Below are 16252 nucleotides of genomic sequence, written 5' to 3'. Positions count from 1 at the left end.
GATAATAATAATAATAATAATAATAATAATAATAATAATAATAATAATAATAATAATAACAATATTAATACACCATGGCTCTGGCACAGTCCTTCCCAAAACTATCCAGCCCAACCCCTTCTGCCAGGCAGGAAGGCAGAAGCAAACCCTCCTGGCAGATGGCCACCCAGCCTCTGCATGAAATCCTCCAGAGAATGAAGGAAGGGGCTTCCCTGGCCAGGACATATTCCACTGCCAAACTGCTCTGACCGTCAGGAAGTGTTTAGGTGGAATCTCTTTTCCTATAGTTTCGAATCAATTGCACATGGGGTTAAACCCTTGTGCAGGCAGGACTCACTGAAAGGTCGGCAGTTTGAAACTGGGGAGCCGGATGAGCTCCCATCTGTCAGCTCCAGCATCCCATGCAGGGAAATGAGAGAAGTCTCCCACTGGATGGTAAAACACCTGGGCAATGTCCCCTGGGCAACATCCTTGCAGACGGCCCATTCTCTCACACCAGAAGCAACTTGCAGTTTCTCAAGTCGCTCCTGACACGAGAAAAAAAAAAGATGGCTCCATTTTGCTCCAGTGCAGTGGTTCTCAACCTTTCTAACACCGTGACCCCTAAATATGCTTCCTCATGACGTGGTGACCCCAACCATAAAATTTATAACTGTAATTTTGCTACTGTTAGGAATCATAAAGTAAATATGTGATGTGCAGGCTGTGTTTTCATTGGGCGAGGCCTCCCTCACCTGTCCCACGCCCGGAGAGCAACACAGGTGAGGGAGGCCTTGCGCAAGGTGGAGGAGCTGACCTGGGAAGCCTGTTTCCCTGGCACGGGCTGGCAGCCATTTTGAGGAGGCGGGGGGGGGGGCAACCCAGGCACCTTCACGACCCCCAGGAAATGGCCCAGAGACCCCCCGGGGGGTTGCGACCCCCAGGTTGAGAACCGCTGCTCTAGTGCCTCAAAGCTGCAGAAAACAAGCTTTCTCCTCAATGAGATTTCCCTTCCTGTATCTAAATGTGGTTTTCAGATCCCCTCTCAGGCCTTCTCTTTCCCCAGAGAAATATCCCCATCTCACTCAGCCGTTCCTCATAGGGTTTGTATTCCTTACCTTTGATCATTTTGGTCGCTGTTCTCCGAATCCCTCCCGTTTGGACTATTTCCTCCTTCAGTGGCTTTGCCAGAAGCGGACATGGGGTTATTCCTCCAGGTGGGAAGGAGGTCTGAGGAAAGCAGAAGAGAAAAGGGGGCTCCCCTTGCCCCCTCCTCCCTCTCCTCCTGTGGATGGGAATCGCATTGGCCGGAATCACTGGGTTGTTGTAGGTTTTTTCGGGCTGTATGGCCATGGTCTAGAGGCCTTCTCTCCTGAGAATGAGAGAAGTCTCCCACTGGATGGTAAAACACCTGGGCAATGTCCCCTGGGCAACGTCCTTGCAGACGGCCCATTCTCTCACACCAGAAGCAACTTGCATTTTCTCAAGTCGCTTCTGACACGGAAAAAAAGATTGCTCTATTTTACTAGGTTCTTGTGGGTTTTTTCGGGCTATAGAGCCATGTTCTAGAGGCATTTCTCCTGACGTTTCGCCTGCATCTATGGCAAGCATCCTCAGAGGTAGTGAGGTCTGTTGGAATTAGGACAATGGGTTTATATATATCTGTGGAATGGCTGGGGTGGGGCAAGGAGCTCTTGTCTGCTGGAGCTAGGTGTGAATGTTTCAGCTGATCACCTTCATTAGCATTTGAAGGCCTGCCTGCGCCTGGGAAAATCTGTTGCTGGGAGGTGTTAATCTGTGCCTGGTTTTTTCCTCTCTGTTGTTTAGCTGTTATAAAAAAAAACTCTAAAAAAAACTCTAAAATTATAACAGCTAAACAACAGAGAGGAAAAAACCAGGCACAGATTAACACCTCCCAGCAAGAGATTTTCCCAGGCTCAGGCAGGCCTTCAAATGCTAATGAAGGTGATCAGCTGAAACACTCACACCTAGCTCCAGCAGACAAGAGCTCCTTGCCCCACCCCAGCCATTCCACAGATATATAAACCCATTTTTCCTACTTCCAACAGACCTTCTCAACCTCTGAGGATGCTTGCCATAGATGCAGGCGAAACGTCAGGAGAAATGCCTCTAGAACATGGCCCTATAGCCCGAAAAAACCCACAAGAACCTAGTGATTCCAGCCATGAAAGCGTTCGACATTGCTCTATTTTGTTCTCGTGCCTTAAAGCAGCAGAAAACAAACTTTCCCCTTTCTTCTCAATGAGATGTCCCTTCCAATATGGTTCTCAGATCTCCTCTCAGGCCTTCTCTTTCCCAGGAGAAATATCCCCATCTCACTGAGCCGTTCCTCATAGGGTTTGCATTCCTAACCTTTGATCATTTTGGTCACTGTTGTGTGGATCCCTCTCGTTTGGACCATTTCCTCCTTCAGTTGCTTTGCCAGAAGTGGACACAGGTTTATTCCTCCAGGTGGGAAGAAGGTCTGAGCCAAGCAGAAGAGAAAAGGGGGCTCCCCTTGCCCCCTCCTCCCTCTCCTCCTGTGGATGGGGATCGCATTGACCTTTTGAGCAGCGGCATCACGCTGTTGCCTCCGGGAGGGGCTCCTTCCCCTTCCCCTTCCCTTTCCCCTCCCCACAGAGGGGCTCCTGACTCTTCTCTCTTCTCTCCTCCTGCTGCGGTTTGGGCACGGCGGGCTCAGAAGAGCCTCAGGTAACTCTCCCTGGCCATTGCGGCTGCCTCTGCCTCACCTGCTTTGCTTGGGGACCCACCTGTGGAGCGAGGGAGTGCGTGTGCCTGAAAGTGTGTGTGTGTGTGTGTGTGTGTGCCTGTGTAGCGTATGGGGTCGTGCCCATAACCTGCCTGCCTGCTGCTCGTTGTGGGGCTTTGTCGTGGGGAGGGGACCCAGTCGATCTGGGCAAATGATTCCCAAACTCCGGTCTCCATGCATTTTGGACTCCAGCTCCCATGTGTCAGTGGGCAAGGCGCATGGGAGATGAAGCTCTAGTGGAGGTGGGGAGGGGCTGGTCCTGACGGTTCCTTCTTCTCCGCCCGCAGCTCTACACCATCTACCTGATCCGGACGGGGCAGTTCGACAAGTCCCCGGCCACCATCGCCCGGCGCTACTCGGACTTTGACCGGCTGAACCGCCGCTTGCGCCGGCGCTTCGGGGCCGACCTGGCGGGCGTCTCCTTCCCGCGGAAGCGTCTGCGGCGCAACTTTGCGGCCGAGACCATCGCCAAGCGGAGCCGGGCCTTCGAGGGGTTCCTGGCGCACCTGCACGCCCTGCCGGAGGTCCGGCGCTCGGCCGAGTTCCTGGAGTTCTTCTTCCTGGAGGACCTGCGCCACGCCCAGCGCCTCACCTGCGGCGGCCTCTACCGGGAGGCCCTGGCGGCCTGGGACAACGCCCGCCGGCTGCAGGAGAAGCTGGCCGCCGGGCACTCGGGACACTTCCTGGTCACCCTGGCCGGCCTGGCCGTCTGCCAGCAGGAGCTGGACCGCCCGGCGGAGGCTCTGGCCGCCTGCGAGGAAGCCCTGCGGCTGCTGGGGGCCCAGGACAGCCACCCGCTGGTGGGGCCCTTCCTCCAGGCCCACGTCCGGCTGGCCTGGGCCCTGGGCAGGGACAAGCGGGAGGCCGAGGCACGGCTGCTGGCCCTCCAGGAACGGGGGCCCAGCCCCCCGCCCTCCCTCAAGGAGGTCCTCATCAAGCAGACCCTGCCCTGAGGAGGAGGGGGGGGGCAGAGAGAGAGGAGGGCAAGCAAGGGGCACCTCCGGCCAGGGAGAGGGAGCGGGCATCCAGGAGGCTCACCCCAGCCGCTTTGGCCTGAAGGAGTGGACGCAGCAGCGGGCAGGATCCGGCTACGAGAACCCCACTCTTTGTCCTCTCTGAGGAGGAGTTGTAGTACAGGTAGAGTTAGGAAAGGCCACACACAGGTCCAGCCCCTTCTGCCAGGCAGGAAGGCATTGTCCAGCCAAGTGGACACACACCCAGCCTCTGAAGGAGACCTTTCGCCACAAACATCTCTGGCGGGGGGCACATGGGGGTCTTGGCTTTGCAGAGGGAGGGAGGGAGGGAGCACACCCAAAAGACTGCAGCAAGCCATGCCGGGGGGACAGCAACCGGGTGAGAGCAGGCTGGAGCGCGGCACGGTATTGACTGACCGTGTCAGAAGCAAGTTGAGGGTACACTTAAAATAGCATTTAAAAACACTACGTTTACAAACTAGGCATTATACTTACTTACTTACTTACTTACTAACTACCGAAGTATCTCCTTCCTAACCTCCGCTGGGAAAATCCTCGCAAGAATCCTCGCAAACCGCCTTCTGCCCCTCTCAGAAGACCCCCTCCTGAAACTCCTGAAGGATCAAAACTCAATTGCACTACATTGGAAAGAACACTACCAAAGCCTCCTGAACCGCAGCTCCAATGTGGCCGAAGAGGTCCTCTCACAAATCCCGCAACAACAAACCAGGGATGAGCTTGCAGCACTGCCTAGTCTGGAAGAAGTCAGCAATGCCATCAGCCAACAAAAGAATAACAAAGCCAGCGGACCAGATGGGATCCCTGCTGAAATCTTTAAAAAGGGAGGACCTGAGCTGACACAACAACTCCACCAGCTCATAGAAAAAGTGTGGGTGACCGAGAAAATCCCAGCAGACTTCAAGGATGCCACCACCATCACCCTCTTCAAAAAAGGGGAAAGCACAGATTGCAGAAACTACCGAGGTATCTCCCTTCTAACCTCCGCTGGGAAAATCCTCGCAAGAATCCTTGCAAACCGCCTTCTGCCCCTCTCAGAAGACCCCCTCCCAGAATCCCAGAACGGCTTCCGCCCCTCCAGAGGAACCATGGACATGATCTTCACCGCACGACAGCTCCAAGAAAAAGGCAAGGAGCAAAATCAACCTCTGTCCATGACATTCATCAACCTTGCAAAGGCATTCGACACAGTGAATCTCCCTCGAGGCATTATACTAGATGTCCTTTGACCAGAAACTGGCCCCTTTGGAGTGCTTCTGGTGTGGCCGCAAGGAGGTCCTCCCTTGTGCATCATGTGGAAGAAGGGCTCAGGGTGCATTGCAGCAGGTGGTCAGTGGTTTGCTCCTCTCCACACTCGCATGTCGAGGATTCCATTTTGTGGCCCCATTTCTGAAGGTTGGCTCTGCATCTCGTGGGGCCAGAGCGCAGTCTGTTCAGCGCCTCCCAAGTCGCCCAGTTTTCCAAGTTGCCTAGTGGGGAGTCTCTCATTTGGTATCAGGTTCTGGGTTTGAGCCTGCCACTTTTGGACTCTCGCTTGCTGGGGTGTTCCAGCAATTGTCTCTGTAGATCTTAGAAAACTATTTCTAGATTTAAGTCGTTGACGTGCTGGCAGATACCCAAACAGGGGATGGGCTGGAGATGTCTCTGCCTTGGTCCTTTCACTATTGGATGCTACTTCCCAGCGGATGTCAGGTGGTGCAATACTGGCTAAGCAGTGCAATTTCTCCAGTGGTGTGAGTTGTAGACATCTTGTGATAATGTGGCATGTCTCATTAAGGGCCACATCCACTGTTTGAGCGTGGTGAGATGTGTTCCACACTGGGCATGCATACTCAGCAGCAGAGTAGCAAATCACAAGGGCAGGTGCCTTCACTGTGTCTGGTTGTGATCCCCAGGTTCTGCTAGTCAGTTTTCATATGATATTGTTTCTAGCACCCACTTTTTGCTTGATATTCAAGCGGTGCTTCTTGTAAGTCAGGGCACGGTCCAGAGTGACTCCCATGTACTTGGGTGTGTTGCAATGCTCCAGTGGGATTCCTTCCCAGCTTATCCTCAGAACTTGAGATGCTTGAGCAGTGATGGCACGATCGTCAGCATAGATTATTTCCTTGGAGCTCGAGATGCCTATCTTTTCTTTTGATGAAAACACGTCTGTGTTTTGAATGGGTTAGGAATCAGCAGGTTTTCCCTGTAATAGCCAGTAAGAGCACCTAAGGCTTCGGAGAGCTTCTCTTCAACCATTTCAAAGCTCTCTGCTTGAGTGGTGATGGCACGATCGTCAGCATAGATTGTTTCCTTAGAGCTTGAGATGCTTGTCTCTTCTTAAGGTGAAAAGCACACGTCTGTGTTTTAGATGAATTAGGGATCAGCTAGTTTTCCCTGAAATAAGCAGTAAGAGTACCTAGAGCTTTGGAGAGCTTCTGTTCAACCCTTTCAAAGCTCTCTACTCGGGTGGTGATGGCATGATCATCAGCATAGATGAAACTCTCTCTCTCTTCTGGCAGTGGCTGGTCATTTGTGTCTATATTAAATATTAGGAATCAGCTGGTTTTCCCTGTAATAGCCAGTAAAAGCACCTAAAGCTTCGGAGAGCTTCTTTTCAACCATTTCAAAGCTCCCTTCTTGAGTGGTGATGGCACGATCGTCAGCATAGATTGTTTCCTTAGAGCTTGAGATGCTTGTCTGTTCTTATGATGAAAATGGATGGGCTAGGAATCAGCTGGTTTTCCCTGTAATGGGCAGTAAGAGCACCTAAAGCTTCGGAGAGCATCTGTTCAACCATTTCAAAGCTCCCTGCTTGAGTGGTGATGGCACGATCGTCAGCATAGATCATTTCCTTAAAGCTTGAGATGCTTGTCTGTCCTTATGATGAAAATGGGTGGGTTAGGAATCAGCTGGTTTTCCCTGTAATAGCCAGTAAAAGCACCTAAAGCTTCAGGGAGCTTCTTTTCAACCATTTCAAAGCTCCCTGCTTGAGTGGTGATGGCAAGATCGTCAACATAGATGAAACTCTTATTTTTTGGGGGGGGTGGTGATGTGGCACCATGACTTACTTCCTTCCCTAATAACCAACATAGATAAATATATGTATATATGCACCCCCCAATCTCTTCCCTGCACCCCTAAGAGACCGGAGCCGTGCAGGGAGTCTCGGTCACTTTATTGGCGTCCCAAAGGCCAGTCTGTCATGAATTAATATATTAATATGACCAATAAAATCCACCCAGTGGGTACTTCTGTCCGTGAGTCCGTCTCTCTCTCTCTCAGTGCGTCTGCCCCACATCCAGTGCGGAGTCTTTGTCTGTGCAGGTCACGTGTCACGTGGAAGGGAGGCCGTGGCGGTCAGAGCTTGCTGTCCTTCACCCGGATGACCCCTTCCTGGGCGCAAGTGGCCGCCAACACCCCATCTCTGCGCCAGAGCCGCCCCTGGACCAGGGCCCGGCATCCTCCTGGGACAGGACACACGGGAAGAAAAGCATGGGTCAACTTCGGCCCTCTCTCCACATGTTTTGGACTCCAACTCCCACCATTCTTAGCAGCCTCAGGCCCCTTCCTTTTCCCCCTCAGCCGCTTAAGCGGTTGAGGGGGAAAAGGAAAGGGCCTGAGGCTGCTAGGAATGGTGGGAGTTGGAGTCCAAACTTTGGCCACTCTGGCCACCCTTCCTCTCCCTGAACCCCTTTCGCCGTGCCCATCTCCTCCTTGAACTGGACACAGCGTTGTTATTCCAGGTGAGGAAGTCTGACCAAAGCAGACGAGAGGGATAGCGATACTTCATTCAATCCAGACACTACGCCTCTGTGGATGCAGACTGGAATCGCATTGGCCTTTTCTGCTGCTGCATCACACTCTTGGCTCATGTTCAGTCCTATATCTTACTATTGACAAGCCATGGGGATGTTGCTTTCCTCCACCTGGACACTATCCTGCTATGGATGCAGACTGGAATCGCATTTTCCGCTGCTGCATCACACTCTTGGCTCAATTCCTGGACACACAACATTCAATTCAGTCCTATATCTTACTATTGACAAGCCATGGGTATGTTGCTTTCCTCCACCTGGACACTATCCTGCTATGGATGCAGGCTAGAGAATCGCATTGGCGTTTTCCACTGCTGCATCACACTCTTGGCTTATCTTATTATTTACAATCCTATATCTTACTATTTACAAGCTATGGGGATGTTGCTTTCCTCCACCTGGACACTATCCTGCTATGGATGCAGGCTAGAGAATCGCATTGGCCTTTTCCGCTGCTGCATCACACTCTTGGCTCATGTTCAGTTCTATATCTTACTGTCACCAAGCGATAACTATATTGCTTTCCTCCATCTGGACACAATCCTGCTATGGATGCAGACTGGAATCACATTGGCCTTTTCCGCTGCTGCATCACACTCTTGGCTCATGTTCGGTCATATAAATCTTACTATTGACAAGCCATGGGTATGTTGCTTTCCTCCACCTGGACACTATACTGCTATGGATGCAGGCTAGAGAATCGCATTCGCCTTTTTCGCTGCTGCATCACACTCTTGGCTCATGTTCAGTCCTATATCTTACTATTTACAAGCCATGGCGATGTTGCTTTCCTCCACCTGGACACTATCCTGCTATGGATGCAGACTGGAATCGCATTGGCCTTTTCTGCTGCTGCATCACACTCTCGGCTCATGTTTAGTCCTATATCTTACTATTGTCAAGCATTGGCTTTATTGCTTTCTATGGATGCAGGCTAGAGAACTGCATTGGCCTTTTCCACTGCTGCATCACACTCTTGGCTTATGTTCAGTCCTATATCTTACTATTGACTAAGCCATGGCTATGTTGCTTTCCTCCATCTGAACACTATCCTGCTATGGATGCAGACTGGAATCGCATTGGCCTTTTCTGCTGCTGCATCACACTCTTGGCTCATGTTCAGTCCTATACATCTTAACTATTGTCAAGCATTGGCTTTATTGCTTTCTGTCTGGACACTATCCTCCTGTGGATGCAGGCTAGAGAATCGCATTGGCCTTTTCCGCTGCTGCATCACACTCTTGGCTTATCTTATTATTTACAATCCTATATCTTACTATTGACAAGCTATGGGGATGTTGCTTTCCTCCACCTGGACACTATCCTGCTATGGATGCAGACTGGAATTGCATTGGCCTTTTCCGCTGCTGCATCACACTCTTTACTCAATTCCTGGACACACAACATTCAGTCCTATATCTTACTATTGGCAAGCCATGGCTATGTTGCTTTCCTCCACCTGGACACTATCCTGGCCTTTTTGGCTGTGACATCCCACTCTAGGCTCACATCCATCCTCGGTCCCTCTCGCATGGACCATTTCTAAGGCAGGGGCCTCCCCATCCTATACCTGTGTATTTTTATTGCCTCGGGGTGGCCCCATACATTTCTCACCTGTGGGTCCCCAGGTGTTTTGACTACAACTCCCAGAGTTCCCAGCCAGTTTACCAGCTGCTTGGATTTCTGGGAGTGGGAGGCCAAAACACAACGAGAGAGGGACCCCCCCTCCCCCGTTGAGAACCACTGTTTTGCCAGTTGGGGTCACCCGGCTGTCACTCACCGGCCCAGGGGCTCTCGCACTCGTAGAGCATCCAGTGGTCGGCCCGGAAGGGGGCGTGGAACCAGAGGGAGTGGTCCAGGGAGGCCATGAAGCCCACCTGGTGGTGCCGGTGGGGCAGGAGGGCCGTGGCCAGGAGTGCGTAGTCCGAGATGTAGGCGGCCACGCAGCAGTGCAGCTTCATGTCACACTCGCCTGGAAGGCAAACGCAGGCTGATGAGGGCTCTGCTCAAAGAGAGGAGGGAGGGAGGGAGGGAGGGAGGGAGGGAGGGAGGGAGGGAGGGAAGGAAGGAAGGAAGGAAGGAAGGAAGGAAGGAAGGAAGGAAGGAAGGAAGGGCAGCCCGGCACCCTCTGCCTTCCCCCAGACATGCCCCAGGGAGGCATTCTCATTGATTTATGTCGGCTTCCTTGACACCCTGTGCTTCTCACTCCTCGGGGGTCTCAAGGCCGCTTACAGCTTCGGCAAAAATTCAATGCTGGCAAAACCAACAGTAACAATAAACATATCCCCACCGTTAAAATAATTCACAATTAATCAACAAAACACATAAAATCATATGCAAAATAAAACATATCAAGTGTGTAAAGCAATTCATCCCAGATCCTTGCTTGTAATCCTTATTCACACCATGTCGAAACCCAGAGTGACCTATTCTTCCAATGCTTGGGCGCAGAGCTAGCTCCTGAGCTGTTTTCTAAAGACCAGAAAAGGGGGGGGGGGGTGTTCCACAACTGGGGAGCCACCACTGAGAAGGAAGGAAGGAAGGCCGTCTCTTGTAACCACCAGTTGCGCTTGCAAAGAGGGTGTGCCGAGAGCAGGGTCTCCCCAGGCGATCTTAACATTCTAGAAGGCTCATAGGAGGAGAGGTGTTCGGACAGATAAGTTGGACCTGGACCGTTGAGGGCTTTATAGGCCAAGACCAGCACTTTAAATTGGGCTCGGTAGCAAAGTGGCAGCCAGTGGAGCTGACGCAACAGAGGAGTTCTGTCCTCCGGTTAGAAGCCTGCACTACTACTGCTACTAACAACAACAACAACAACAACACTATGTAACACGATGTTTGTTCCTGGGTGATAAATATAGTTTCCGAATTGGTTCTATCATGAAAACACGGGAAAGGTTTTTATTACATTGCAGGAACTGTCTCTGCAGGAGGGGCATCGTCCAGCTAGAGCAGATTTTGCAATTGTTTTTCAGTGACTATCCCATCATCCATTCTCAGCCCATTCAACTTAGTTTGTGGTGGCCACAAAAGCAAAGGTTCTGGAGGAGAATAACCCCTTTCAAAGTAATTGCCGCGCAATGAAAAAGGCAACAACACTCTTAGAGCAGGAATGGAAGGTCTTTCCAATGTTGTGAGGTAACAAAGATGCCACAAGCTGCACATCATTACTGTGTATGGTTTTGCTTTATCGTCTTTGTACTCCTATGTTGTATTGTGTTGCTATTGTGTTTTGGTTTTACCTTATTGTAATATGCTGTTGGGCTTGGCCTCATGTAAGCCGGCCCAAGTCCCCCCCATTGGGGAGAGAGATGCTGGCGGGGTATTAAATAAAGATTATTATTATTATTATTAAGAGCGGCCCCGGCGCTTACCGATGTGTCCCCGAGCACGCACCCAGACGAGCTGCTTGGGCTCCTGCTGGCTCCGGCGGAAGACGTCGGGCGGGTTCACGGGCTTCATCTCAATGGGAACCTCCTGGGCCAGCATCTTGGTCAGGCCCTGCCGGTAGCGCTCCAGGAGGTTGGGGTCCCTTTGGAGAGGCAGAGAGAGGAACCAGGACGCTGGGGAGGGAAACAGGGGAGCTACGCCCACACTATAGTGGGTACTAATGCAGTGTGGGCATGCCTGGTTCTCCAGGGCGTGTTGGACACCAATTCCCATCATCCCCCACTGCTGCCTTGGAGGTCATAGAACCATAGCAGAGGCACCCCCCCCCCCAACCCAGCAGAACAATCTAATCCCATTTTATCCGGCAGGCCCTCATAGAAGCCAAGCCCTCACAGAATCAGAGAGTTGGAAGAAGCCACAAGGGCCATCTAGTCCAACCCTCTGCCATGCAGGAACAGCACAATAAAGCATCCCCAAACAGGTGGCCATCCAGCCTCTGCTGAAAGGGAGGCTCCACTGGACTCCAGGGCAGAGAATTCCATTGCTGTGGGAAGGAAATCTTTCCTAACGTTTAAGTGGAATCCCCTTCCCTGTCATTTGAACCCATGGCGCCACTGAGTCCTATTTCCCGGGCAGAAGAAACATGGCCGCCCTCATGCCTCCTCTCAGCCTTCTCTTCTGCAGTCTAAACATCCCCAGATCTTTAAGCCGCTCCTCCTCAGAGGGATTATTCATGGACTTGTGATCCTTTGAGTGGCCCTCTTCCTCGGGACACCTTCCAGCTTGTGAAGACCTCTTAAATGGTGTTGCCCAGAACTGGACACCATGTTCTAGGTGAAGAGGTCTGACCAAAGCAGAAGGGAGAGGCACCAGGACTCCCCTTGATCTAGGCTCTAGGCTCCTCTGGATACCCCTGCCCCAAATCCCCTTGCCTCACGGGACACTTGACTCAAAGTCTTCTTCACAGGTAACTCTGTGGTGGAGCCAGCCCTCCCATAACCTCTATCTGTGCATTTCAATGTTTTTCTGTCAAAGGGAAGTGTCCTCCCAAGTGACGGCCTTCCAACCTCTGCTTAAAACCTCCAGAGAAGCCCCCCCCCCCCCCCCCCCCGGTCCACAGAAGCAGCCTATTCCAGCTCTGGAAGTTCTTCCCAATGTTTAGGTGGAATCCCCTTCCCTGCAATATGAATGCATCGCTCCGTTGTGTCCCAGTCTGCGCAGCTGCAGACACCAGGCCTTCCCGTTCCTCAATTTAGCAATAACGTGCCATGTCCTCTCTGGAGGGAGATGGCTCCCTATTGCTACACAGCCAAAGCCAAGGGGGAGAGGCGGTGGCTGTGGAAACCTGTGGAAGCCAGCAGAGTCTACATGGAACACTTTGAAGAACAAGCTCTAGAAACAGCAACAAAAAAGCCCACCACATGGTTCAGATACGTAGATGATGCCTTCACCATTTGGAGCCATGGAGGAGGAGAACTTGTCTCCTGCACTGTGCTTATAATCTAATCTAATCTAATCTAGTGTGTGTGTGTGTGTGTGTGTGTGTGTGTGTGTGTGTGTATATGGATCTAAATAAATAAAAATGGCCCAGAAGGGGAGCTGGGAACAGGCCTTGCTTACTGCTGGAAATACAGCGGAGCCCCAGCACAATTCAGAATGGGACGTTCACTTAGCCTAGGAGAGATTTCTGCTGCCTTGAAGCAGAAACAGATGCATTTTTAATAATAATAATAATAATAATAATAATAATAATAATAATAATAATAATAGCAATTTAAATAATAATTATTATTATTTGTACCCTGCACCATGTCCCAAAGGGACTTGGGATGGCTCAGAAAGCACTCAAACTACAAGAGAGGAGATTCCATCTGAACATGAGGAAGAACTTCCTGACTGTGAGAGCCGTTCAGCAGTGGAACTCTCTGCCCCGGAGTGTGGTGGAGGCTCCTTTTTTGGAAGCTTTTAAATAGGGGCTGGATGGCCATCTGTCAGGGGTGATTTGAATGCAATATTCCTGCTTCTTGGCAGGGGGTTGGACTGGATGGCCCATGAGGTCTCTTCCAACTCTTTGATTCTATGATTCTATGATTCTATGATTCTATGAAAGGTGCCAACGCACAAAATACAAAAAGTGTAACATAAAACAATAAACAACCCACATAAATCATCACCACTTCAGAATGCCCCCTGGTTAAAAGTGCAGCACCAGCTGCTGGTAAAAACAACAGTAACCTTCAGTAAAAAAAACCACCTCACCACCTCTGAGGATGCTTGCCGTAGATGCAGGCGAAATGTCAGGAGAGAATGCCTCTAGAACATGGCCATATAGCCCGAAAAACCCTACAACAACCCAACAGGAATCTATCTAGTCTTGTAAAGTGCTTGATAGAAAATCTATAGGACCTCACGTATATTCATTAAAGGAATCTAAATATGGCCAAAGGCTTGATGAAAAAAACCATGTCTTCAGTTGTGTATGGAAGCTTGGAGGGTGGGGGCTGGCCTGATCTCCCTGGGGTGGGCATTCCAACGTCAGGGGGCCACCAACAAGAAGGAAGGCCCTCTCTCTCCCTCGTTGCCATCAACCGCACTTGAGACAGAGGTGGGACCCAGAGAAGGGCCTCCCCAGTAGATTTGGTTCATAGAAAGAGGTGCAGTCTCAAAGAGAGGTTGGACACGAAGTGTATATATAGCGTATGTATAAGAAGCAGCTCTGCAGGCTCAAGCAACGGAGGGTCAGTGAGCCAGGCAGAAGTGGCCAAAGAAAGGGAGGAGGCAGGCAGCCCCCCCTCTCTCTCTCTCTTTGCCCCTTTTCCCCATGGGTTGTCTCTCTGCCCGTGGCCGAGCCGAGGGAGAGGGAAGGCACTCACTGGAGGTACTTGTGGATGAGCTCCTCCTGGGTCAGGAGTTCCTCCGGGAGCGGCACGTCCGGCATGTGGAACTGGTGCTGGATGGGGCTGGGCTGCGCCGCCTGGAAGGAGGCCTGGCAGGTGAGGATGGGCATCCCGTGCTGGATGGCCTTGACCGACCGGACCGAGAAGCTCCTCCCCGTCCGAGTGCGCTCCACCTGGTAGAGGACGGGTACCGTGGGGTCCCCTGCGGGGGGGGGGGGGGGGGGCACAGCAGGGCTCAGCCGACAGCCAGCCTTGATGGGTTGTGTGCCTCCCCCCCCCCCCCCCAAAGGGCTCCGTACTGACCTGCTCTGACGAAGTAGCAGTGCAAGGAATGGACGTGGACGTCATCGCTCACGGCCTTTGCGGCGGCCACCAGGGCCTGGCCCACGATCTGGCCGCCAAAGAGACGCTTGGTGACCGGCACCCAGTAGTGCCTCCCGCTGGGAGAAGACAACGAGAAAGAATAACGTTATTGTCCGTGTACCTCGTACGAGAAAATTACACGCAATCCCCAATACACATTAGATACATAGAATTACAAAACAAGGCACCCATCCGTCCATATTCTAGTCACTATTGCACAACCCCTCATGCCACATCAGGGTGAAACCACAGAGTGCAATATAGTCACAGCTCTAGGATAAAAGATATCTCTCAGCCTCTTTGTCCTTGTTTTTAGAGGAAGGAAAAGGAAGAGAGAGGCAAGGCCGGCTGCCAGAAGGGTGCAATTGGTTCAGGACCTGCCTATCTGCGCGACCGCCTTCTCCCTTATGAGCCCGCGCGGTCCAGGGATGCTCTTCTCTTGCTCCCACCCCCCTCTCAGGCGCAGGTGGTGAGGACGAGAGAGAGAGAGGGCCTTCTCGGTGGTGGCCCCCCACCTCTGGAACTCCCTCCCTAGAGAGATTAGGCTAGCACCCTCCCTAGCCACATTCCGCAAGGAATTAAAGACATGGATGTCTCATCGGGATTGTGGCGCAGCGGGCTGAATGTCATCTGCTTTAAGATCCCTTCTGACCAAAAGGTCATGAGTTCGAAGCCAGCCCGGGTTGGAGTGGGTTTCCAACCAATTGTGTGTAGCTTCTTGTCGACCTTTGCAACCCGAAAGACAGTTGCATCTATCAAGTAGGAAATGTAGGTACCACCTATGTGTGGGGAGGCTAATTTAACAAAATTTACGAGGCCATAAAAAGACACCAGCAAAGCACTCCAGCAAAAGCATGCGGGGAATGCGGAAGTGCTTCATCAGTGTCGCAGATGGATGATGAAAGCGACAGCTCCCTCGGCGGCCAGAAAAAGTTAAATAGCCTCTGTCTATGTCTGTATATGTTTGTATGTTAAAATGGGTATTGAATGTTTGCCATATATGTGTACGCTGTAATCCGCCCTGAGTCCCCTGCGGGGTGAGGAGAAGGGTGGAATATAAAAAAAGCTGCAAATAAATAAATAAATACATAAATTGTGCTTTTGACTGACGGCTCCTATGACGTACGACCTGTAATGTGATCTGAATTATTATCCAATCCAAATTCCTATATTACATTACTAGACATATCCTTAAGTTAAGTTGAATCGGTCCTGTTAAATTGCTCAGTTTCCATGTTATTTCCAATCTGGGATCATAGAATAATTGAGTTTGACTCCAAGTCCAACTCCTTGCCATGCAGGAAAGCACAATCCAAGCACCCCTGGCAGATGGCCACCCAGCCTCTGTTTAAAACCTTTCAAGGAAGGATTTTCCACCACACTCTGAGGCAGAGAGTTCCACTGCTTTCCTGAGGATGCTTGCCATAGATGCAGGCGAAACGTCAGGAGAGAATGCCTCTAGAATATGGCCATAGAGCCCCGAACAAACCTACAACAACCCAGTGATTCCGGCCATGAAAGCCTTCGACAATACATTATTATTATTATTATTATTATTCCGCTGTCAGCCCTAGCTTCCGCCAACCTAGCAGTTCGAAAACATGCAAATGTGAGTAGATCAATAGGTACCACTCTGGCGGGAAGGTAACGGAGCTCCATGCAGTCCTGCCAGTGGCCACATGGCCTTGGAGGTGTCTACGGACAACGCCGTCTCTTTGGCTTGGAAATGGAGATGAGCACCAGAGTCCCAGAGTCAGACATGACTGGACTTAATGTCAGGGGACTACCTTTACCTATTATTATTATTATTATTATTCCTCCTTATTATTATTGTTGTTAAGGGTGTGGAGAACAAGCCCCATGAGGAGCGGCTGAAAGAGCCGGGCCTGTTGCAGTGCAGGGCCTTCTCCTCCTCCTTCCGGGCCGCAGCCCACCGACCCGCCCGCCCACCCTCCTGACTGACCGGAAGAGGTCGAGGTCCAGCTGCTCCAGGTTGAGGACGCTGGTCACCAGCACGCTTCGCAGGTCCTTCCCGGCGGCCGCCATCTTGGACGGAAACGG

The 16252-nt window shown here is 51.5% G+C and overlaps 2 protein-coding genes across 2 annotated transcripts in view; one reads left to right on the top strand and one right to left on the bottom strand.

Annotated features, from left to right (window-relative positions):
• Positions 1-6980, top strand: part of SNX21 (sorting nexin family member 21) — a 22427-nt gene extending 15447 nt beyond the window's left edge. Inside the window, exon 4 of the mRNA XM_067468343.1 lies at positions 3037-6980. Coding sequence (XP_067324444.1) covers positions 3037-3702 — 666 coding nt within the window. The 3' untranslated portion in view covers positions 3703-6980. The remainder of the gene's footprint in view (positions 1-3036) is intronic.
• ACOT8 (acyl-CoA thioesterase 8) lies at positions 6885-16252 on the bottom strand. The gene is made up of 6 exons (XM_060771801.2): positions 16155-16252; positions 14132-14268; positions 13805-14030; positions 10916-11073; positions 9322-9513; positions 6885-7190 (listed from the first exon to the last, which is right to left on the bottom strand). The coding sequence occupies exons 1-6, from the start codon at positions 16235-16237 to the stop codon at positions 7084-7086; spliced, it is 903 nt and encodes a 300-aa protein (XP_060627784.2). The 5' UTR covers positions 16238-16252; the 3' UTR covers positions 6885-7083.

This window comes from Anolis sagrei, chromosome 4 (assembly GCF_037176765.1).
Source record: "Anolis sagrei isolate rAnoSag1 chromosome 4, rAnoSag1.mat, whole genome shotgun sequence".
NCBI lineage: Eukaryota > Metazoa > Chordata > Lepidosauria > Squamata > Dactyloidae > Anolis > Anolis sagrei.
Note: the sequence above shows the minus strand (reverse complement) of the source record. Positions and strands in the feature narration are given on the sequence as shown.

Excerpts from the sequence above, each read along its gene's own strand:
- ACOT8 (XM_060771801.2), bottom strand. The coding sequence starts at position 16,237 with ATGGCGGCCGCCGGGAAGGACCTGCGAAGCGTGCTGGTGACCAGCGTC. Across the intron at positions 9,514-10,915 it reads GCGTGCTCGGGGACACATCG|GCGAGTGTGACATGAAGCTG; the intron begins GTAAGCGCCGGG and ends TTTGCCTTCCAG. Across the intron at positions 7,191-9,321 it reads GTGCGAGAGCCCCTGGGCCG|GAGGATGCCGGGCCCTGGTC; the intron begins GTGAGTGACAGC and ends GTCCTGTCCCAG.